The 21,671-nt window shown below is 64.6% G+C and overlaps 2 protein-coding genes and 1 non-coding gene across 3 annotated transcripts; 2 read left to right on the forward strand and 1 right to left on the reverse strand.

Moving 5' to 3' along the window:
- Positions 1-511: 511 nt before the first annotated feature.
- GRIN3B (glutamate ionotropic receptor NMDA type subunit 3B) lies at positions 512-8,054 on the forward strand. The gene is made up of 9 exons (XM_026480863.3): positions 512-937; positions 2,473-3,065; positions 3,540-4,572; positions 6,299-6,444; positions 6,595-6,710; positions 6,799-6,950; positions 7,206-7,370; positions 7,446-7,498; positions 7,579-8,054. Exons 1-9 carry the CDS (start codon positions 512-514, stop codon positions 7,994-7,996), a joined length of 3,102 nt encoding a protein of 1,033 aa, XP_026336648.1. The 3' UTR covers positions 7,997-8,054.
- TMEM259 (transmembrane protein 259) lies at positions 8,053-17,442 on the reverse strand. Its single transcript, XM_026480864.4, has 11 exons — positions 17,067-17,442; positions 12,579-12,860; positions 11,805-11,904; positions 10,709-10,819; positions 10,379-10,501; positions 10,191-10,291; positions 10,050-10,107; positions 9,836-9,919; positions 9,601-9,733; positions 9,433-9,532; positions 8,053-9,290 (listed from the first exon to the last, which is right to left on the reverse strand). The coding sequence occupies exons 1-11, from the start codon at positions 17,289-17,291 to the stop codon at positions 8,745-8,747; spliced, it is 1,863 nt and encodes a 620-aa protein (XP_026336649.1). The 5' UTR covers positions 17,292-17,442; the 3' UTR covers positions 8,053-8,744.
- Positions 17,443-17,807: 365 nt separating this feature from the next.
- Positions 17,808-17,914, forward strand: LOC113243050 (U6 spliceosomal RNA). The gene has a single exon (XR_003312067.1). It is a non-coding gene; the product is annotated as a U6 spliceosomal RNA (small nuclear RNA).
- The last annotated feature ends 3,757 nt before the right edge of the window (positions 17,915-21,671 follow it).

Consider the following 21,671-nt stretch of genomic DNA (forward strand, 5'->3'; position numbering starts at 1 on the left):
TGGGCGGGTCTAGGTCGACCTGGAGGTGGGGGGTACTGCTGTGTGACCACGGAGGCAAACCGACCCCTCCCGGGGCTGTTTCCCTGACAGCAGTGAGCCATCTTCTCAGGCGGGAGGGGGCGTGGGGGTCCTGGAGTGGAACAGGGCTGAGTATGCGGGCCGATTTTGACACCATATCTCTTCCTGGTGCGAAGCCTCGGTTTTCTCATCCGTAGAACAGGGAGATAACTCGCCGGGCAGGGAGCTGGGAAGAGCAGTGGGTAGGCGCCCCCCCACCCCCACCCCCGCGCGGGGCGGCCACGAGGGCCTCAGGTTCCTGCCCCGGGGAGTGGGTCCCACTCCTCCCCAGTGGGTCGCTAACACGGGGGCGGGGGGAGGGGCGAGGGCGGGCGCGGGTGGCCGGGGCGCGCAGGGAGGGGGCGGGACAGCGAGCTGCTGGGCGGGGCGGAGATCTCGCCTCCCGCGCACCGCCCCCCGCGGCTCCGCCCACCGCGCCGCCCGCAACTTCGGGATGGAGTTTGTGCGGGCGCTATGGCTCTGCCTGGCGCTGGCGCTGGGGCCGCGGCCCGCCGGGGGCCACCCGCAGCCGTGCAGCGTCCTGGCGCGCCTGGGGGGCTCGGTGCGCCTGGGCGCCCTCCTGCCCCGCGCACCCGCCGCCCGCGCCCGCGTTCGCGCCGCCCTGGCCCGGGCCGCCCTGGCGCCGCGGCTGCCGCACAACCTGAGCCTGGAGCTGGTGGCCGCCGCGCCCCCTGCCCGCGACCCCGCCTCGCTGGCCCGCGGCCTGTGCCAGGCCCTGGCGGCTCCGGGCGTGGCGGCCGTGCTGGCCTTCCCGGAGGCGCGGCCCGAGCTGCTGCAGCTGCACTTCCTGGCGGCCGCCGCCGAGACCCCCGTGCTCAGCGTGCTGCGGCGGGAGGCGCGCGCGCCCCTCGGAGCCCCGGTACGCGGTGACGCCCGGGATCCGGATGAGGGAGGCCCCGGGACGCTCCTGGGGCGCGGGGGCCGGGGGTGCGACGCCAGAGTCGCCGGGGCGCACGGCACCCGGACTTCTGCACCGCGGATCCAGGAACCCCGCCCCCGCCCCGGGGATGCCCAAGAATCCAGACGAAGGGATCCCCGGGGCTCACAGAACCTGGACCCCTGGACCCGGGATGCTCCCAGAGCGAGGGAACCCAGAACCAGCCGCGGGACCCCGTGAGATGCTCGTGGACCCAGGATGGCGAGACCCACACGCGGCCCCCTCCGGGGCGCGCAGCTCCCGTGCAGACCACTTTCCTGGGCCTCGGTGATGGAGCCCACCGTGCCTCCTGCCCCTTCCGGCCCCAGGAGCCATCCCCTGTTGAGCAGGGCCCCTTCCCGGTGGGAGGGCGTCTCCCAGTTCCCACCAAGCAGGGCCCCAGGGTGGGCAAGGGAAGCTCCATCCCTGGGGGTGCAGTTTGGGGGTTTTCCCAGGCTCCTCTGGGTGCGCTGTCACTCAAACCCCTCCATCCCCCACCCTCCCCATCTTTGGAGTTTATTTTCTCCTTTATTCCACCCCCAGGCCTGGATTTGGGTCTGAATAAGTAGAAAACGGGATAAGGAGGAGAAAAGGGTGACTGTCAGGGCTCTGGGTGTCCCGTGGTGTCCCTGGGACAGACCCCTTTCCCAGGACAGCAAGGAGGGGCCCAATGTAGGAATATGGGTCGGCTAGGGGCCTCCCACCCTCCAAACCACCTTGAAGCCCCCTCCCCAGCTTCCTTCTCCTCAGAGAGGGGAGACGCGGACCCTAGAGGAGGCCCGGGGTCTCACTAACCCCGCTGTCCCTGTGTCAGGGCCCGTACCCTGTCCCCTGCCCCCCACCTTGTGGGAAAAGATGCAGGACCCAAACCCAGGCCGGTGGCGCCCTCTGCTGCCGCCTCCAGGAACTGAGCCCCTGCAGTTGTAACGTCAGTCTTTCCGGAGAGCTAACTTGACCTCTCCGGGGTCAAGCAGCAGCCCCAGCCCTCTGCATCCTGTCCCCACCTGTGCAACACCTTGGAGGTCTTGCAAGCTTTCTCGTCCTTCACAGGCTACAAGCAGATCCAGGAGAACTTTCTGGGTGCCACTGGGCAGAGAGGGGCCCCTCAAAGTCCTGGCTGGCCAGGGAAGTCTGAAGAGACGAGGGGCAATGGAGCTGGGTTTTGAAAGATGTATAGGAGTTGGCTGGCATAGAGGGATAAAGGTATTCTGGCCGGGGAATGCAAAAAGCCTCAAAGCGGGGCACTCCCAGGGTGGCTGGAACCAAGAGAGTAGGCCCCGAATGTCAGGCCAAGGAGGCTGGGCTTTGTGCTGATGGCAGTGGGGAGACAAAGAGGGTTTGGAGCAGGGGCGGGCTGCAGGAGGCAGGCTGCCGTCCAGGTTTGAAGGTGACGTCTATTTATTGAACACCTACCGATGGGGGTGGAAGGGTGTGGCGGGTCACAGGTGGCCAGCCCTAACTCTGACCTCCCCCACCAGAGCCCGTTCCACCTCCAGCTGGACTGGGCCAGCCCCCTGGAGACCCTGCTTGATGTGCTGGTGGCTGTGCTGCGGGCGCACGCCTGGGAGGACGTCAGCCTGGTGCTCTGCCGCGTGCGGGACCCTGCTGGCCTGGTGGCCCTCTGGACAGCCCGGGCCGGCAGGGCCCCAAAGCTGGTGCTGGACCTGAGCCGGCCAGACACAGGCGATGGGGAACTGCAGGCACGCCTGGCCCCCCTGGGGGCCCCAACAGGGGGCTCGGCCCCAGCCCCGGTGGCCATACTCCTCGGCTGCAGCCCGGCCCGCGCGCGGCAGGTGCTGCAGGCAGTGCCCCCTGGACCCCGGTGGCTGCTGGGCACGCCACTGTCCGCGGAGGCGCTGCCCACTGATGGCCTGCCCCTCGGGCTGCTGGCACTGGGCGAGGTGGCCCGACCCCCGCTGGAGGCCGCCATTCACGACGCGGTGGAGCTGGTGGCACGAGCCCTGGGGAGCGCAGCCAGGGCCGAGCCAGAGCGCGCCCTACTGCCTGCGGCGGTCGGCTGCAAGGAAGGGCAGCCGGCTGGGCCTGAGCCCTCTGGCCGCTTCTTGGCATGGTGAGTGAGGACCCCATTGTGTGTGGGGGGGTGTGTGGGCCCCACATCCAGTCGCTTCTGCCTGTGAGTCATGAAAGCACCATTACTGGATGCTTGCTGTATACCAGGCATTGTGCCCTGACCAGGAAGTGGGTTTCCGACTCCGGCAGGAGCGGAGCCAGGGGAGGGGCCTCGGGGGAGGGGCTCAGGGTGCTCTGAGAGAAACAGAAGGCCGGGGAGGGAGACAGGCGAGGCTGGCACCTGATCCCACGGGAGCCCTGCAGGGTGAACAGCCCCGCCGCGCCAGGCGGCTTCACCCGAGCCTTTCAAGTGTGGAGTTGTTGGCTTCGGGCCAGAGGCGTCATCTCTGCCTCCATGGCGTGGGTGCCCAGCGGGCCAGGGGGTCTGGTGGGGGGCACACGACAGCATCCACCGTGGTTCCTGTCCCCTGAGCCCCCACCCCCCGCTGCCTGACACTGGCCCCCTGCTCCCCAGGTTCCTGGCCAACACGTCCTTCCGGGGCCGCACGGGGCCCGTGTGGGTGACCGGCTCCTCCCAGGTGCACATCTCCCGGTACTTCCGAGTGTGGAGCTTGCGCCAGGACCCGCGGGGTGCCCCGGCCTGGGCCACCGTGGGCAGCTGGCGGGCCGGGCGGCTGGACTCAGAGCCCGGAGGTGCGGCCGCACAGCCCCCACCCTCCTCGGGAGCGCGGGCCCGGCCCACGCTGCGCGTGGTGACGCTGGTGGAACACCCGTTCGTGTTTGCCCGGGAGCCGGACGAGGATGGGCAGTGCCCCGCAGGGCAGCTGTGCCTGGCCCCCGGCACCAACGACTCGGCCACCCTGGACGCGCTGTTCGCCGCGCTGGCCAACGGCTCGGTGCCACGCGCCCTCCGCAAGTGCTGCTACGGCTACTGCATCGACCTGCTGGAGCGCCTGGCAGAGGACGTGCCCTTCAACTTCCAGCTGTACATCGTGGGTGATGGCAAGTACGGTGCCCTGCGGGACGGCCGCTGGACCGGCCTGGTGGGGGACCTGCTGGCCGGCAGGGCCCACATGGCAGTCACCAGCTTCAGCATCAACTCAGCCCGCTCCCAGGTGATGGACTTCAGCAGCCCCTTCTTCTCCACCAGCCTGGGCATCATGGTGCGGGCCCGGGACACGGCCTCGCCCATCGGCGCCTTCATGTGGCCGCTGCACTGGTCCATGTGGCTGGGCGTCTTTGCCGCCCTGCACCTCACCGCGCTCTTCCTCACGCTGTACGAGTGGCGCAGCCCCTATGGCCTCACGCCCCGTGGCCGGAACCGGGCCACCGTGTTCTCCTACTCTTCGGCCCTCAACCTCTGCTATGCCATCCTCTTCGGACGCACCGTCTCCAGCAAGACGCCCAAGTGCCCCACGGGGCGCCTTCTCATGAACCTGTGGGCCATCTTCTGCCTGCTTGTGCTGTCCAGCTACACGGCCAACCTGGCCGCCGTCATGGTCGGGGACAAGACTTTCCTGGAGCTGTCGGGGATCCATGACCCCAAGGTGGGCAGCTGTGGGGCCTGGGGGTCAAAGCTGGGAGGTCACCCACTCACCCAATTCCCATCCCAAGACGCAGCTGCGTGCCGCTGCCCGCTCCTGAAAACATTTATTGAGCACTTGGTGTGTGCCAGGCATTGGGGGGCCCAGCTGGGACAAAACAGGCTGGGGGCGGTGTCAAGAATCAAGATAAGCAAACTGGACAGTGTGTGGGATGGCTGTCAAGTGTCAGGGAGAAAACAGGGCAGAGTGGGGACACAGGGAGTACTGGAGGGACATCTTCTCAAATGGGGGCAAGGAATTCCTCTGGGAAGCAGTGACATTCAGGGGGCTTTTACGTAGATATCAGGGAGGAATGTTGGGAGAGAAGGCACAGCAGGTGCAAAGGCCCCGAGGCAGGAGCCGAGTGGGAGCAGGAGCACAGGGCACATCCTGCAGGGTGTCTAAAGCATCTCCTGTGCCGGAACTCCGCCCCCCCCCCCCCCGCCGCCCCGGAGCCCTGGAGGGCTGTGAGCAGAGCAGAGGTGTGTCCCAGTCTACATATCTCTTTTTAATGAAACATTTAAAATATTCCTGAGAAGGGAGCAATGAGCACCATGAATGAACCCATCGTCCAGCTCCAAAATCAACCCCCAGCCAGATTCCCCCCCAGGCAGGCCCCAGCTGCTGGACTGTCATTTCACCATAAATACTCCGGAAGATTTCACACGCATCCGTGTCCCCCTTTCCCAGTCGTCCCCCCCCCAACGGTTTGTTTGAATCTGGGTCCTAAACACACACACGCTGCAGGTGGGTTTCCTCCCCACTTACTTGTCCCAGAAATTCGATTGCTGGAGGTATTTTTTGTCCAGTAGAACCCCCCCGCTGTTTGGATCTGGCTGATTGTGTCCTGGGGGGGGGGGGGGGCTCATCCAGTTCTGCTGCACCCCGGGTCGTATCCTGTGTCAAATGGTAACACCTAGACCCAGGGTGTGAGGAGCCAGCCGCGCACCACAGGTTGCTGCTTTAAAAACTGAACGAATGAACTCTAAGTGCGCCGCAGCGACTTGAGAACAGCACAAGGACCGGTGTGTCCTCGTCAGAGGCCCCAGACACTGCTCTGGAGGCTCTAATTCAGGTCTGGCGTTTTGGGGGTGCCGTAGCCACATCAGGAGGTATGGGTCAGTGGAACCGCTCACTCATCCATTGGCAGTTTGCAGAGCGCGGCTGTGCTGGGAGGCCAGGGTAGAGGCGGCTGGCCCAGGGGGCTGGGAGGCTGAGTGGTGGGGCAGGCTCCGGCAGACCCGGGGAGAGAAGAGGGAGGCCAGGGGCCAACTCGACTGGGGCAGGAAGATCCAGGAGGCCCGGTGTAGGGGCCCGCTGGGGAGGGACTCCCGTGAGACCCCAGGGGAGCCGTGGAGGAGGTCTGGGGTTCAGGGCCAGGTCTGCACATGGGGGCCTTTAGAACAGCGGCTCTCACCCAGGCAATCCTGCCCTGGGGGGACAGCGGGCCCTGTCGGGTGACACGACTGGGGAGCTCCTGGCATCGAGCGGGTGAGGCAGGAGTGCTGCGGAACCGCCCAGCGCCCAGAAGGGTCCCCGGCTGATCCGGCCCCAGTCGGACCGGCGGCGGGAGAAGCTGGGTGAGTCCGGGGTGCCCGGGCAGCCCCAGGAGCGTGCACGGAGCAGGGCGCGTGGGGGAGCTGCAGGCCAGGGCCAAGTGCCCCGGGCTGACGAGCTGCGCCCCCCGCAGCTGCACCACCCGTCCCAGGGCTTCCGCGTGGGCACCGTGTGGGAGAGCAGCGCCGAGGCCTACATCAAGAAGAGCTTCCCCGACATGTACGCGCACATACGGCGCCACAGCGCGCCCACCACGCCCCACGGCGTAGCCATGCTCACGTGAGGCCCAGCGGGGAGGCGGACGGGGCGCAACACCTGGGGCGGGGCGGGGCGGAGGGAGCGAGACACCTGGGGCGGGGCGGGGCGGATCTGGCAGGACACCTGCGGCGGGGCCGGGCGGGGCCTCATCCCACGGCTCGACCCCCGCAGGAGCGATCCCCCCCAACTCAACGCCTTCATCATGGACAAGTCGCTCCTAGACTATGAGGTCTCCATCGACGCCGACTGTAAACTGCTGACCGTGGGCAAGCCTTTCGCCATGGAGGGTGAGGGGCCTCCGGGACCAGCGGCCCTGGGGCGGATCTTCTGGAGCTGCGTCCAGCCTGGCCCCAACCCAACCCTGGCCTCCCCCAGGTTACGGCATCGGACTCCCCCAGAACTCGCCACTCACCTCCAACCTGTCCGAGTTCATCAGCCGCTACAAGTCGTCTGGTTTCATCGACCTGCTGCACGACAAGTGGTACAAGATGGTGCCTTGTGGGAAGCGCGTCCTCGCCGTTACAGAGGTGGGGGAGGGCCCGGGACCCGGGGTGGGGGGCCCTGAGCCTGCATGGGCCTCACTGAGGCGGCGAACCTCCTGCTCATTGCCAAGATGCGTGCGCTCCTACGTCTCCTCTGAAACCCCAGCTCCAGTGGTCCCCGGGAAACCTGGCTCCCAACGGGGAAGGCCAGCCTCCTCTCTGGCCCAGTCGCCCCCCCCCCCCCCCAGCGCTCCCGAGTCTGGCCCTGCCGGTGAAGGGTTTGTGCCCGTGTCACCGCAGACACTGCAGGTGGGCATCTTCCACTTCTCCGGACTCTTCGTGCTGCTCTGCCTGGGGCTCGGCAGCGCTCTGCTCAGCTCGCTGGGCGAGCACGTCTTCTACCACCTGGTGCTCCCACGCATCCGAAGGGGCAACAAGCTGCAGTACTGGCTGCACACGAGCCAGGTGAGGGGCTGGCCGCAAGCGGGCGGGCGCGGGCAGCCTCCATGACCCCGACAAGGCCTCTGTCTGCGCTTGCAGCGAATCCACCGCGCCCTCAACACAGAGCCGCCGGAAGGACAGGAGGAGCCGGAGCCCAGGTACAGGGCCCCTCCCCCGGGGGACAGCGGCTCCACACGCCCGGGACCCTGACCCCGGAGGCAGAGTGGCTGAGGACACTGACCGGGCCCCATCCGCCCCACGTCCCCAGGGCTCTCGAACAGCAGCAGCGGGACACACCGGCAGCGTCCCCGGGCGCGGCGAGCTGGACGCGGGTGCGTCGGGCCATAGCGAGGGAGCGCCGCGTGCGCTTCCTCCTGGAGCCCACGGAGGCCGCCGCAGCACCTGCCTCAGAGGCGGAGGGGCCGCCCGAGGGCCCCGTCTGGCTCTGCTCCAACGGCCGCCTGCCGGCTGTGCTGCCCTCCGGGCCTCCGGCCCCCGGCGAGCTGCAGCAGCTGGAGCGGCGCATCCAGAGTGCGCGCGAGCGCCTCCGCCAGGCCCTGGTGCGGCGAGGAGAGCTCCTGGCCCAGCTGGGGGACGGCCCCTGTGACCGGCCTCTGCGCCTGCTCCAGGCCCCTGAAGTCGCCCGGTGACCCACCCCAGAGCCCGCACCGAGGCCCCCCCCTGCGCGCGCGCACAGACGCTCCCCGGCCGCTGTCAAGTTTATTCTATATACAAACACAATTTTGTACACTGCAATTAAATAGAATGGAATGAGCGCTCTTCGGCATTCCTCACCGACTGATTCAGTTTGGCCACCAGCCCTGTCCCACTCCCGCCCCAGCAGGGCTGGACCCCACGCCCGGCCACCGCCTCCAGCGTTGGCGCCTGTACACTGCAGCCCCGAGCCCGAGGCGTGACCTCTGCCCTCCCGGGACCCCAGCCCTGGTACACACACCTGGGGTCGGGGCCGTGGAAAAGGCACTGAGCATGATGGAGCACCAGCTGAGCGGGCCGGGGCAGCGAGGGTGCCCCACCGGCGTTCACCTTGTTAGAGACCCGTCCAGCTCTGCTGCTGAGGGACAGCTCACTCCACACGGTTCACCAGCCCTTTCCAGAACCTTCCACGGAGCCCCCACCCCCCCTTTCTTTGGCCTGCCTCAATTCACCAGCTGAGGGGGCCCACCACTAACGACGTAGCAGGGACAGGCCTCCGGCAGGCCCCACATCAGGGAAGAGAAGCCCCACTCTGGGCAAACCCGATGGACCCTGACACCACCCAAGGCAGGCTGGGTAGTCCCAAGAACCACCAGGACAGCTTCCCCAACACCCAAGGGCTCCAGCCAGGCCATACCCAGTGGGCCTGCATGGCCAGGGATGGGGCGGTCAGCTGCCCAAGGCTCAGGAACCGACCTCTGGGGGTGGGTCCACTGGGGCTGTGAGTGCAGGGCTGGGCCCACTCACCCCAGCAGCTAGGGGCGCTGTGTCATGCGCCAGGGAGTTGCTGGAGGGGGCACTGTCCTGGGGGGTTCGGGGGAGCCCCCCACCGGGGCTTAGCGGACCAATGGGCCGCCGCTCCAGCAGGGAGGCACTGAGGCCAGACAGGAAGGAGGCGTCTGTGATCATGGCAGCCGTCTCTGCCATCCAGCCCAGGTCACCGCTGGCTGCCGCGGCCACCGAGGCTGCCGCGGCCACCAGAGAGCTGGGTGCCTCAGCCACGGGCCCGGGGCCCCCACTACTGCCCGGCAAGCTAGGGGCCAGGGCAGGGGGCTGGCCAGCAGGGTCGGGGGTGGCGGCCGGAGTGCCCCCATTGTTGTTCAGGTCGTCCGGAAGCGCCGTGGGGGCCCCGGGGCCGAGCGGCGGGGTCTGTAGCAGCATCTCCTGGATTCGGATCTGCTGCAGAATGGCGGGCAGCTCGTAGTGGTGGAAGAAGTAGATCATGGAATGCTGGAGGGGTGGGGGTGGGCCCTGAGTCAGGCCAGCAGCCAGAGCCAGAACCCCAGCCTCCACAGAACCCTGCACAGGCCGGACGCCCGGCGGCAAGGGCCCCAAAGGCGGCGCCCCCCCGGGCAGCAAGGTGTGCCCTCACCTGGATGAAGAGCCAGGAGGTGACCAGGGCCAGGCTGCTGTACTGGCCGTTGAAGCGGTAGTGGTAGGCGTAGAAGGCGAAGTGGTACAGATAGAAGAACCTGCAGGGAGGACAGTGAGGCGCCGCCCGCGGACCCCACCCCAGACCCCGTGGACCCGCAGTGCTCACCGCAGCCAGTGCCTCTTGCTGGTGTTCGTGTGGCAGCAGATGGCATCGTACTGGTCGGCCAGCCAGACGATGAGGATGATGTAGAAGGCCGTGGTGGTGTCGTTGAAAAACTCAGACATGATGGCCTCCATCCCTGTGGGGAGGCTGGGCGGTCGGCGTGGGCCCAGCAGGCGGGGCGCCGGGGCCGGGTGGGGCGGGCTGGGGGGGGGGGGCGGGAGGAAGGGGGAGTCCTCACCTACGAGGGCCAGGATGACAGTCAGCAGGGGTGCTGCGGGGAAGGCGATGGCCATGTTCATCTCCAGCATCTGCAGCAGGTCCACTGCGGGCAGAGAGCGGCGGGCGGGCAGACCAGGTGAGGTGCCCGGCAGCTGGGCGGGGTGGGCAGGGGGCCTCGGGGGCCTGTGGCTGAGCCCACCCCTCCCACCCAGCCGGCCAGAAGGGAGACTCACCAATGAAGACGAAAATCTGGTGGTGGGAGTATCTGAGCAGCATGGAAACACTGAGGGTCTGCAAGGAGGGTGGTGGGATGCCTCAGGAAAGGGCTGCCCCCGCGCCTGCCCTGCCCGCCCGCCAGCCCCCGCGGCACTCACGAAGATGACCATGATGACGAAGGCGGCCAGGTAGGACGTGCGGGCCATCCACATGCTCACGAAACGGTAGTGCTCACCCGACACCACGTTACGCAGGAAGCCTGCTCGGAGGTAGGGGGGAGGCCGTGAGCGCCTGCCCAGCCTCTGCCCCACGCCCCGCCCCCACCTGGCGCTAGGGCCCGCCGAACCCTTGTTCTCCTCGTTCTCGGCCAGGCCCTTGACGCTGGACATGAGGATGTCATCGTAGCCCAGGAACTCGGCCAGCAGCAGGCGGCTGAAGCGGTCCCCAAAGCACTGGTCTCTCGAGGGGTCTGCGGGCAGGCACACGACGGAGTGTATGTCTGGCCAGGGCCCCCGCCCGAGCAACACTGTGACCCTTATGCCCCAGGATGCCGTGGAGAGGAAGCTTCTTGCGGCCAGAGAGTGGACATGGCCGCCGGGCCTCAGACCCAAGTGCTTCCCAGCTGCCCCCAGGCACCCTCCCGGGAGCCCCCGGCCTCACTCTGGGGGACACTCACCCAGGGTGACCACCATGACGGGGATGCTGAGCCGCTGCCGCGTGGCCTGTGACAACCGTAGGAAGCCATATTCCAGGGAGTACTCCACGACATACTCGTCCTGTGGCCACACTGTGGGGACAAGCCCCGTGAGCCTCCAGCCCCAGTCCATCCCTCTTCCCTGAGGGCTCTGGGGGACCACTCCTGGTGGGCTCCGGGCCGTGAGGGGGAGGGGCAGGGCCCGCCCAAGGCTCCAGGCTCGGGAAGGCCGGGTAGAGCCCTGTGCACCAGACCCGCCACACGGGACCTGCAGGGCCCCGGGACCCCCGCCCGCCTCCCGCCTCTCCCAGAGGAGGCTCCAGACAAGGGACCCAGTTACTGGGGGCTCCAGGGCATCTGTCACGGCCCCGCATGCTGCTGGGGAAAGTGAGGCACAGAGTGGCCATTCTCCGGGGCCAGTGCTGACCCGGCTGCTCAGACCCTCGGGCCCTCTCCACAGGGGTGTGGCCCCAGGTGGTGAGCCCCTGATGTGAGGGGCTGGGCACGCCTGATCAGCCCAAGGGGCGGGTCCTTTTTCTTCTTTTTTGAAGATTTTATCTACTTATTTAGTTGAAAGCACGCTCATGAGCAGGGGGACCGGCAGGCAGAGGGAGAAGCAGGCTCCCCGCTGAGCAGGGAGCCCGACGCGGGACTCCATCCCGGGACCCCGGGATCATGCCCTGAGCCGAAGGCAGACACTTCACCGAATGAGCCACCCAAGAGCCCTTACTTTTTTTTTTTTAAGATTTATTTTTTAAGAAATCTCTCTGCACAAGGCACTTGGCTGGCTTAATCGGTGAAGCGTCTGCCTTTGACTCAGGGCACAATCTCAGGGTCCTGGGATGGAGCCCCATGCTCAGCGGGGAGTCTGCTTGTGTCCCCCTCTGCCCCTCCTCCTACTTGTGGCGTGCTTGTTCTCACGCGCTCTCTCAAGTAAGTAAATACAGAAAAACCTAGAAAGGAAGAAACAAAGGAAAAAGGAAAGAAATCTCCACACCCAACGTGGGGCTCAAACCCACAACCCCGAGATCAGGAGTCGCGTGCTCCCCTGAGCCGGCCAGAGGCCCGCGGTGTGTACCTTTTGTGGGTGTCTCTGGGAAGGGGAGCTCCTGGCTGTCATTTGGGGCCTCAGCACCGCCCGGTGGCTTCAACACCTTGGGCTCAATGTCCAGCTCGAACTGCAGAGCGCCAAGAGGAAGCGCGTCAGTGGCCTGGCCCAGAGGCCCGGCTCCTCTGCTGACTGCAAAGACGCGCACTCCAAACCTGGCTGCTGTGACCTCCAGCCTCCGCTGGGACACCCTCCACTTCTGGGGCTGGAAGGCCTCCCAAAGCCCCCTACCCCAACACCACGCTCCCCTAAGTGGCCATCTCTAGGGAAGGGTCTGCATCCTGAAACCGGGCCTGCCTGGCCAGCTCTGCACCAACCATGGGACCCCGGCCTCTAATTGCTTCAGCAGGTCCTTCCCTCCTGGCTGTGGGCCCGCCACACCCACCTGACCCCTGCCGGCACCGGCAGCCACCTGCATGTGTCCCGTGACAGGGCATTCCCCACCCCACGGGCAGCCACTCCATCTAGGACAGCTAGGACCAGCTTCAAGCTCTCAGCCCAATGCCCCCAGCGGGGTCCTTCTCTGTGGTCTCTGCCCTTGGTGTCCCCAGAAATGGGCCAATCCCTTTCCAGTAAGGGCTCAGAAATGGCCCGAGGCCCTGAGTCTGCCTAGCACAGTCCCGCCCCCAAGGCCACACCAGCAGGAAAAGGCTGGGTGGAGCGAGGGGCCCAGGACCAGGGAAATCGCTGGCTCACCAGGCGCTCACCACACGCCCCCACGCGCAGCACGCCCGGCCAGCTCACCTTGATGGACGTGTTCCCGAACATGTCCACAGCCAGCTCCTCCTCCTCTTCCTCCTCCTCCGGCTCCGGGCTGCCCGGCTCCATGGCCAGGCCTGGGAAGCTGCCGCGGCGGCCGCCATCACAGAACTGCAGGAAGACTGGCGCACGGCTCGAGTTGTGCTGGACCTCCACGCGCAGGATGCCCTCCCTTGGCCACTTGTCCCGCACGTGCTCCAGGCAGTTGATGGGCGAGCGTGAGAAGACGATGTGGATGTAGGCCAGGACGAACAGCACGAACAGCGCCTGGGGGCAGGGGACGGTCAGTGCGGAAGCCTGGGCACCGGGAGGCCCCTCTCAGCAGGGGCCGCGGCAAGTCCCGGGACGGCCCTGAGACGTGGGGATCCCTCTTGGCCACGTGCAGGACGCTCCCCTGGGGACGGGTCAGACTGGGAACGGGCCTGCCCAGCAGCGTCACGCTCTGCCTTGTCCTCAGAGCACCCCTGACCTCACCAGCTACAAACAGACTCCCATGCCCGGCCCAGTGCCCTCTGCACCCCTCCTGGGCTGGCAGGGCCAGCGTGCTGCGCCTCTCTGAGGCATGTCCCATCTGTAACATGGGGACAGTGCAGCTCTCACCCAGGGGGATCCTGCCCCCAGGGGACACTGGGCATGCTCCTGGCATGGATGGGTTGGGCCGGGGATGCTGTTCAGCCCTGTGCCCAGGCTGGCCCCCCCACAGAGAGTGACCTGCCCCTTGTCAGCAGTGCAGGAAGGAGGGCTGGTGAGTGAGACTGTCCTACGACACCCCAACAACGGCACCTTTTGCTGGCCTTGAAGCAGGAGCATCAAAAAGGCCAGCCCTCCCCGTGGGAGCCCACGTCACTGTCTGATAGCTGCATTTCTCATGGGGCCTTTGGCCAAGTGTCACTCCCCCAGACTGGATGCTGCGTCTCGGGAGACACGCCCATGTATCACCCACGGCCCCCGCCCTTGGCAAAAGGGCCCCGCTGGCCTGATGTGACAGCCATCACTGTTCTGGGAAAACTGGGTGTCCAGGAGCTGGTGACCCCAGGGGCCGCATTTCCTCAGGCCAGTGCAGCCTTCAACATGCCTGCGACCCTTGGCCACACGGCCAGCGGCAGGGACGCCAAGAGCCCCGCACATGCCCCCAGTGCCAGCTGGGGGCCGCCTGCCTTGCAGACCGGCAGCAGAGCACACACTCCCATCCTGGCCCGGCCACGGGGGCTGTGACCTGAGGGGGACACAGAAGCCCCGAGTCTGAGCATGCAGCCGCAATCCTGGACCCAGCTCCGCCTGAAGCCAGGAGCCCACCGCGACCCCAGAGATGCGCTCGCTCCAAAGCCGCCTCTCGTGGGCCAACGTGAGCTGTACTTCCTTTGCCTGCCGCCAGAAGTGCCCCCCCGGGGACGCCTGCAGAGCATCCCCCCCCCAGCCAGCCCACCCAGTGCCCTCATGACCCAGCCCCTCCCCCCAGCACCGTGTTTGGAGACTACCGAGCCGGAGACGGAAGGACTGCAGCCCACAGCAGCCACAGGACGAGGGCAGACAGCTGTGCCTTGTGCTAAGCTCCTGGCCACATTTTCCAGGCCCAGATGTCAAGCACACCGCCCGCCAAAAGGACAGCGCTGCCTAATGTACCAACATCCCACAAACAAGGGCTGATGTGCAGTGTGGCCTGGTGCCAGGGGCTGCCCAGGCACTTCTGGGAACACAGGTGTGCCACTGCCCCAGTTCGCGGATGAGGAAACCAAGGCAGAGGCCACATGGCCCAGAGAGGTGGAGCTGGGAATTAAACCCAGAGGGCATGCTGGACAGGGGGTCCCCAGGGGAGGGAACAGTGCAGGATACATCCCCAACAGACCCAGTACAGAGTGCCGGGGAAGGGCACATGAACTGAGGGGGGGCTGGTGGCACCAGTGTGTGTGATCCCAGAGTGGCCCCCAAGTCCCCAATGTCACCCTGGTGCCTTCTCCAGCACTCAAGGGGGTCTCCCCACCAGCATCTTTCTCCTGCCCTAAGGCCCCAGGTCTACTGCCCTTGGCTAAGTGGGTAAGTCCCTAGAGACAGGGCCAGGAGTTTGATACCCTACCTGACAAGGTCTGCCCTGATCTGGGCCTCAGTTTCCCCATTAGGAACAAGGGGGTAAACACAGCTTTGGTGCCTCCAAAGACCTATCACACCCATATATGCCCAGGCAAGGCAGCAGCCAACCCTGCATGGGGACCCACAGCCCCCCAATCTCTGCCACTCCATGTGACCCCACACATCCAGCCCCACTGGCCTTGCTGACCTTCCAGCCCCAGTGCCTTTGCACACCCACTTCTGGCTGCCTCGCTGAGGCCTGGGGCTGCTTGATCCCACACAGACCCTGCCCCACCTGTCTCATCCTACGCTCTGCTCTCTCCCTCCCTCCTGCTCTGCCCTCTCAATGCTGCGTCCCAGGACCAGGCAGGAGGGGGCACAGAGAATGTGTTCAGGGACTCCCACTCACAGCACTGGGAGCACTCCACACACCTATCACACATCACAGTGACCCCCTGAGGGTCACCTCCATTCTTTGGAGAGGGGAGAGGGGAGGGAGTAGCAAAGGCACTGAATATCAGAGCCCTCATTACCCTGCAGGCATTGCTCAGTGGCTGCAGGGTCAGGCTGCCCAAGGTTCAGAGTCCAACCGGACAGGCTGGGGCACCTAGTGCCCGCTGCTCCAGGACTCGGGATGTCCTGGTCTGGCCTCGATGCCAGGAAAACCAGCAGAGGTGGAAGCCAGGGCTGCTGGAACATGGGCCCCAGTCACTCACTGCCTCCTGCTCCCCCACAGGCTGGCCCGGGGCGGGGAACTGGGTGGTCTGGGCTGCCTCACGGCCGTGAACTTAGCTGAACAGGGACCACAGAAGAGACAGCTATGAGGAAGTCCACGAAGGGACCTCGGTCTCTGCAGCAAGAGCACCGGAAGCTGGGCAGGCAGGAAGCAAAGACACGGAGCTTTCTGGAACTTGCCCTAGCCTCACAAATCAGCTGGTCCCAGACCCTCACTGTGCAGATGAGCAAAACAAGACACTAGGGGTCGGGCAGATTCGTGAGGTACATGAGGCCTCCAGGCTTTAGCCCACAGATCCCTCGGCCCAGCACCCTGGTCCAGAGAGGAGAGCTCAGGAGTCTGAGAGCCTCCCAGGACACCTGACGACCTACGCCAGAGACATCTGTACGCCAGGTTGGCGCAAACACACGTTCTGCTGCCAAGTGTGGAAGCGGTGGGACAGAACTGAGGCGACCAGGACCTGCTCTCAGCGGAGGCTGAGCGCCTTCTCGTCTCTAACCAGGAAATCATGCCCACACACAGACTTCTGTCTACACACTCAGGAGCCCAACCAAAGAACCCCGATTCAGGAATCCTCCCGAGGGGACCCATGATGCTCTGGGGGGCTGTGCGGAGGGAGGAACAGGAAGGCTGGCTCCACACAGCAGCAGGCAGTCTCACAGACAAGGGACCAGTGGCCTTCCCGTAGACTATGGCAGGCCAGAGCCAACATCCAGGTCTGCACTCTTTCCACCAAACCCCAAAGTGCCCCCGGCTCCTGACCAACCTGGTCTGGCCAGCACCCCGGGCGCCTCGAATGCCAGCATCAGGCCCCTCTCCGCAGACAAGGCACCCAAAGCTCACTTGGTGATCTCAGCATCTCCAGCCCTAGTGTGGAGCACTCTGACAGGAAATGAAATGGCCATCCACCCAACCCGGACCAGCACTCTGCTCAGGAACACAGAACCTTCTCCAAAGGGCCGCAAGGACATCGGAGTGAGACCCCTTCTTAGAAGGACCTAGGCCAGGGCTAGGCCTCCCGGAGCTGTGGTCATGGCTGACACTTCTGCGCCACTGGAGGGAAGATGGGAAGTGGGTTCGCACAAGGCCCCATACTAAGGCAGCAGAGCTGGCTGTCACTTCGACACTAACCCTGGCGAGGCGTCCTCAGCTAGGTCACGTTCCCCTGAGAGGCTAAGTGGAGGGGGCCGGTGGAAGATCTAAGGAAGGGGGGAGCCCCAAGAAAAGAAAGGAGAGGTGAAGTTGGAAATGGGGAGTGGCTTCCAATGCAGGAAGGTGGGCAGTGGGGAGAGGAGAGGGGAGTCTGGAATCCCCCGGATTCGGGGAAGACCAAGACTAGGGGTACGCCTGGGCCAGGACAGGGCTGAGGATCCCAGGCAGCACGGTCAGGGGTCCCGGGACTGGGAGGAGATCCCTGGCAGGTCAAAGCTGGGCTCCCGGGCTCCAGCCCCCCGAGGTGAGGGACCCGAGAAAGGGTGAGGCCGGGGGCGCAGCCTGGAGAGCACTGAGCGTGAGTTTCTGCAGTCGGGATCAGGGGCCACCAATCGCAAGATTAAGGGGCCCGAAGAAGAGGGGTTCGCTGCCCCGGCGGGATCGGGGTCAGAGGTCGCAGACCTGGGAGGAGGGTCCGGCCGCTGGGGTCAAGGGTCGGGGGTCGGGGCCTCGGTCACCTTGAGCAGCACGAAGAACTCGAAGAGACGGCGGAAGGCGGGTGGGAAAAGCCGCGAATAGGTGACAGCCATCTTGAAGAAGAGCGCGTGGAAGAGCCGGTCGCGCACGTTGATGAGAGGGTTGGGGTTGAGGTTGGGGGTGCGAGGCCCGCGCGCGGGGACCGGGCCGCCGCCGCCGCCGTTGGGCCCGGGCCCCGGGGCCCCGGGCGCCGCGTGCTCCGACATGCCGCCCACCGTCGCGCCCTAACGGCCCGCAGGTCCCCGAGGGCACCTCCCGGCCGCCATCGGCCGTTCTTGCCGCGGCCGCGCTGCTCACCGACGCCCGGCCGCCGCCGCCGCCGCCATCTTCCGCCTCCGCGGCCTGCTGACGCCAGCGAGTCGCCGCGCCGGCAAGAGCGGCTTCCCTGCGCTCGCGGGGAACCCTGGGATGGCGGCGGCCGGCCCACGGCCGCCCCGCCCTCTCTCCTGGCCAGGGGCGGGGCTGCGTCTGGTCTGGGTCTTTTGCATATCATCCCCCACAGGCCTTCGCGGCCGCGAAGCGGCACCTGGGCGATTAAATTAGTCTAAAATCTCAGGGTTTTAGCGTGATCAGAGACACTCAAAGCAGGCGTGATACTAGGAGATAGTCATTTACACGGAGCTCCAGAAAAATTACCGTGAGTGCGGTTACATCAGTTTGGCCTAACTGTAAAGCGATTTTATTTTTGAACTTTAAATAGTCCTGTGTGAGCAGTAAACGTCGTGCTCGCTTCGGCAGCACATATACTAAAATTGGAACGATACAGAGAAGATTAGCATGGCCCCTGCGCAAGGATGACACGCAAATTCGTGAAGCGTTCCATATTTTGCTTCAGCGGCTGCTCAGAGCGAAGGTGTGTCGTCACGAGCATCTATAGTGCGCCTGCTGCATGCGCGAGAAGAAAGAGCGGTTTTAGAGAGTGCCGTGCCACCGTCACTTGGCTGGGCCTTCTGAGAACTGCGTGGTTCAGGAGGGTCACCAACCATCCCTCGCTTCCCGCGCGCAGCTCGTATCCGCCACCCGCGCAAGCGTGGCCCACCAGGGGACGACAGCGTGGACAGGGCTCTGCAAGCCAATGCGGGACCACCCACAGTGTGGACCCGTTCCCCGAAAAAGTCTCGGAAACTGCGGTAGGAGTTCTTGGACCCGTAGGCGTGCCCGCCTCCAGGCTGCCGCTGGGCTCACCAGTGTGCCTGCCCACCCCAGCACCCTCCTGTCCAGACAGCACACAGCCTCGGAGGCACACTCCACGTGCCCCCTCCCTCAGTCATCTTCCACAGGCCTCTTAACCGCCAAGGAAATAACGCGATGAGCATTCATTGAGTGCCCACTGTATGTCAGGTGCTCCCACGCCACGGCCCCCGCCACAGCAGGAAGCACGGAAGGACAGGCGGACGGGGAGACAGGGAGCACGGGATGCGGACGCCTGGGCGGCTGCCCTGGTAAAGGACAGTGGACACCAGGCCTGCTGCACGTGGGGAAGGCGGCTCACGGTGCCCCAGGGCCCTTGCCACCCCTGCACCCCCCGTGCCCAGCCGCAGAGACCCCAGGCCCAGCCCCCCGACCCAGTACCTGAGGCTGAGGCTCTGGGGTAGCCCTGTAACCCCAGGTCCTCCAGCTGTGGCCTCCTGCCCCACAGGTCCAAGGTCCTGCCCCAGAGGAGGACTGACACCCCTTCCCCGTGCATCATTCCACACCCCCTGCGGTCTCCCCAGGGGTCAGTCCTGGGTGAATGATGAGACCCCGGGGGTCATGGGCAGAGGGCAGCTGCAGAGGCCCCCGACCTCTTTGCCAGGTTCCCAACGGAGGCCAGAATTCCTAAGATACTGACGTGTGTTGACTGGGCAACCCTTATCTCAGATTACCCAGTGCTGCTGGGAGTGCTTGACAGATTAACCTGTTTCACGCTGACCCCAACCCCAAGGGCTGTAAGGAGCTTTCCAGATGGGGGGAGGAGGCCTGGAGAAGCCAAGTGTCATTGCTGCATAAAACCGCACAGCCAAGGGGGGAGTCGGGATTTGAAGCCAAGCTCCAAGTGGGGGCGCTGAGGCCGAAGAATTATACAGAATTACGTAATCCCAGAAATCTGAGGTCCTCAGGCAGAGTTTCGAAAATTATAATATCCTAGGCTTCCAGACCCCAGGATTTTGAGTTTGGAGATGTCTGAGTCTGGATTTCTTGGGTTCTGGGAGGTTGAGTGTCTAGTACCTGGGTGGGCAAACTATTTTCTGTAAAAGGCCAAAAAGCCCATATTCTCAGCGTGGCAGCCCAGCGAGCGCTCTGCTCACGACGGTAACACGGAGGCAGCCGTAGCTGAATGGGCACAGCCAGGTGCCAATAAAACTTCGTCTGGACACTGACACTTTAATGTTAAATGATTTCCACGAGCCGCAGAAGAGCATTCTTTTCAAGCACTTAAAAATGTACAAAAACCATTGTCAGCTCAAGGGCCATCCCAAAAAACAGAACGAAAGAAAACCTGGAATCTGGATTTGGCTCAGGCTGGCCGATAGAAACGTGAGACTGACCACACTCGTGACTCTAAATTTTAAGCCACTGACAAGCTTCAGAGACAATCCATATGGAAAGTTAGCGAGGTCTCAGTCCACCCCTTTCTCTGCATGAGGTCTCCCCCCGCTCAGTACTCAGTGTAGCTGGGTTGTGTAAAACTTACGCTGAACACGGAAACACACACATCCCCAAGTTGTTCCGAATGTGCTCAGATGTGTTGTAAAATCTGAATTTAATTTTAAGCCAGGATTAATTAAAATCTAATGAAGGGAAGCCTGGGCCTCCTCGGGCGCCCGACCACACTTGGAGGGCTCGTCTGTGGGGGTGGCCAGGCTGCAGAGCTGCCAGCCGCCCCCTCCACCCCGTCCCTGGGGGGGCGGTCGTCAGAACGCAGGCAGCCACTGCCCTGCGAACATGCTTGCTTGAGGGAGCACAGGGCGGACATAGGGCGGTGGACACGGGCAGGCGTCACACCCAGCTTCTCTGCCCCAGAACCTCCCAGGACAGATGGTGTCCCTAGAGTCGCTGGTGGGTCCCTGGACGAACGCCAGGGGCTGGGAATGGCAAGGAGCCCCATGCACACGTTGCTGGCAGCCACTGACCACCACAGGCTGGGGCGGCGGCCAGGCGACAGGCTTGAGCACCTTTCCTGCTGTCATTCTCCACGGCGCCGTGAGTCGCACTGATTTCCATGCCCCAGCAGGACCTGCAAGGAGTCTACCTGACCTCCTCCCCCCTGCTCCAGGACCCTACCCCCTCACAGCTCCCCACCTAGATACCAACAAACCGCACTATTCCCACACTCAGAGCTGCACTGTCTCATTGTTGATTCCCCACTGTGCACTGGTTCCCCCTTTTATAGACGAGGAAACTGGGACCCACGGACTCACCCAAACCACCCGCTAGGACTTGAACCCTGAATAGATGGAATGGGACAATGAGAAGCAGAGAGGTAACAGATACGCAGGGAGTGAGGAACCAGGGAGGTGTGCTTCCCAGGGAAGGGGTGGGGGTGAGTCATCTCTGAGCCCTCACAGAGCCCAATGAGCTGCTTGTCAAATGCATCAAACTCCTACTCATGCTTTAAAACCCCATCTCCCATGTCCCCTCTTATATGCAGCTTTCTTTGACACCTCTAGCGGAGCCCCCACTTCCCCTCCAGTTTCCTCCATCCCTCTTTCAGACTCTTCTTTTTGTCCTGGACTTGCTCACATGGGGCAGGGGTGGGAGTCTGTGCCCAGCTCCGTCTTTCCAGGAACGGGCAGGGCCAGAGCTAAGATCTCCCGTGAGCCAGCATCTCCTAGCAAGGGACTGGCCCAGAAGCCATGGCAGGGAGCATTCGAGCAGTGAGTACTTGTGTCAGTGGATGAATGAATGAGTTACTGAACAAGAGAATTCATTTATTGTCATTTATTTATTAATTTATTGATTTACCTGTACACGCACACACCACCTGTTGAGCACCAAGTGTGTGCCTGGCCTGGAAAACTTGACAGCGTCAGCTCTACCCCCAGGACATCTCTTGACCTCAAGTCTCTGCTCTATTCCCTCACCATTCCCTATCATTCCTCTGTGGGAAATTCAAAGCCCCTTCTCATTCCAACCCCCCTTCCCTAACCTGTCTGATTCATCTCTACATGCTTTCAACCACTGACAGTCTCTTCAGGGCTCTGCACCTTTTGTTCTGCCGGGAACACTGTCCCTTTCGGACTGGCAAACTCCTACTCAGCCATCAAAGCCCCAGATCCAATGGCCCCTCCTTTGAGATGGACAGTTCCCTCGTCCACCACCCGGCTGTGGGAATTTCCCGGAAGGGGGTAGAGCGGGAGGCGCCTCCGTGGGACAGAGAGGGGTCCTCATTCGTGCCCCAGGGGAGTCCCGCTCAACAATCCCCATCACCGCGCAGAAGGGTGACAGAGCCCCCTCGGGTCTCCCAGCAGGGAGAGGGCAGGACTGCCTGGTTCTGGCGGTCCGGGGCCCCAGCCTCCGTCGCCCGGCCGTTCCGCGGGGCCGAGGCGCCCCTGCGGGCGCGGGGACAGGGTGCCCCGCCGGGGCGGGGGTCGGGGGCGGCGAGG

The sequence above is a fragment of the Ursus arctos genome, unplaced genomic scaffold (assembly GCF_023065955.2).
Source record: "Ursus arctos isolate Adak ecotype North America unplaced genomic scaffold, UrsArc2.0 scaffold_14, whole genome shotgun sequence".
Taxonomy (NCBI): domain Eukaryota; kingdom Metazoa; phylum Chordata; class Mammalia; order Carnivora; family Ursidae; genus Ursus; species Ursus arctos.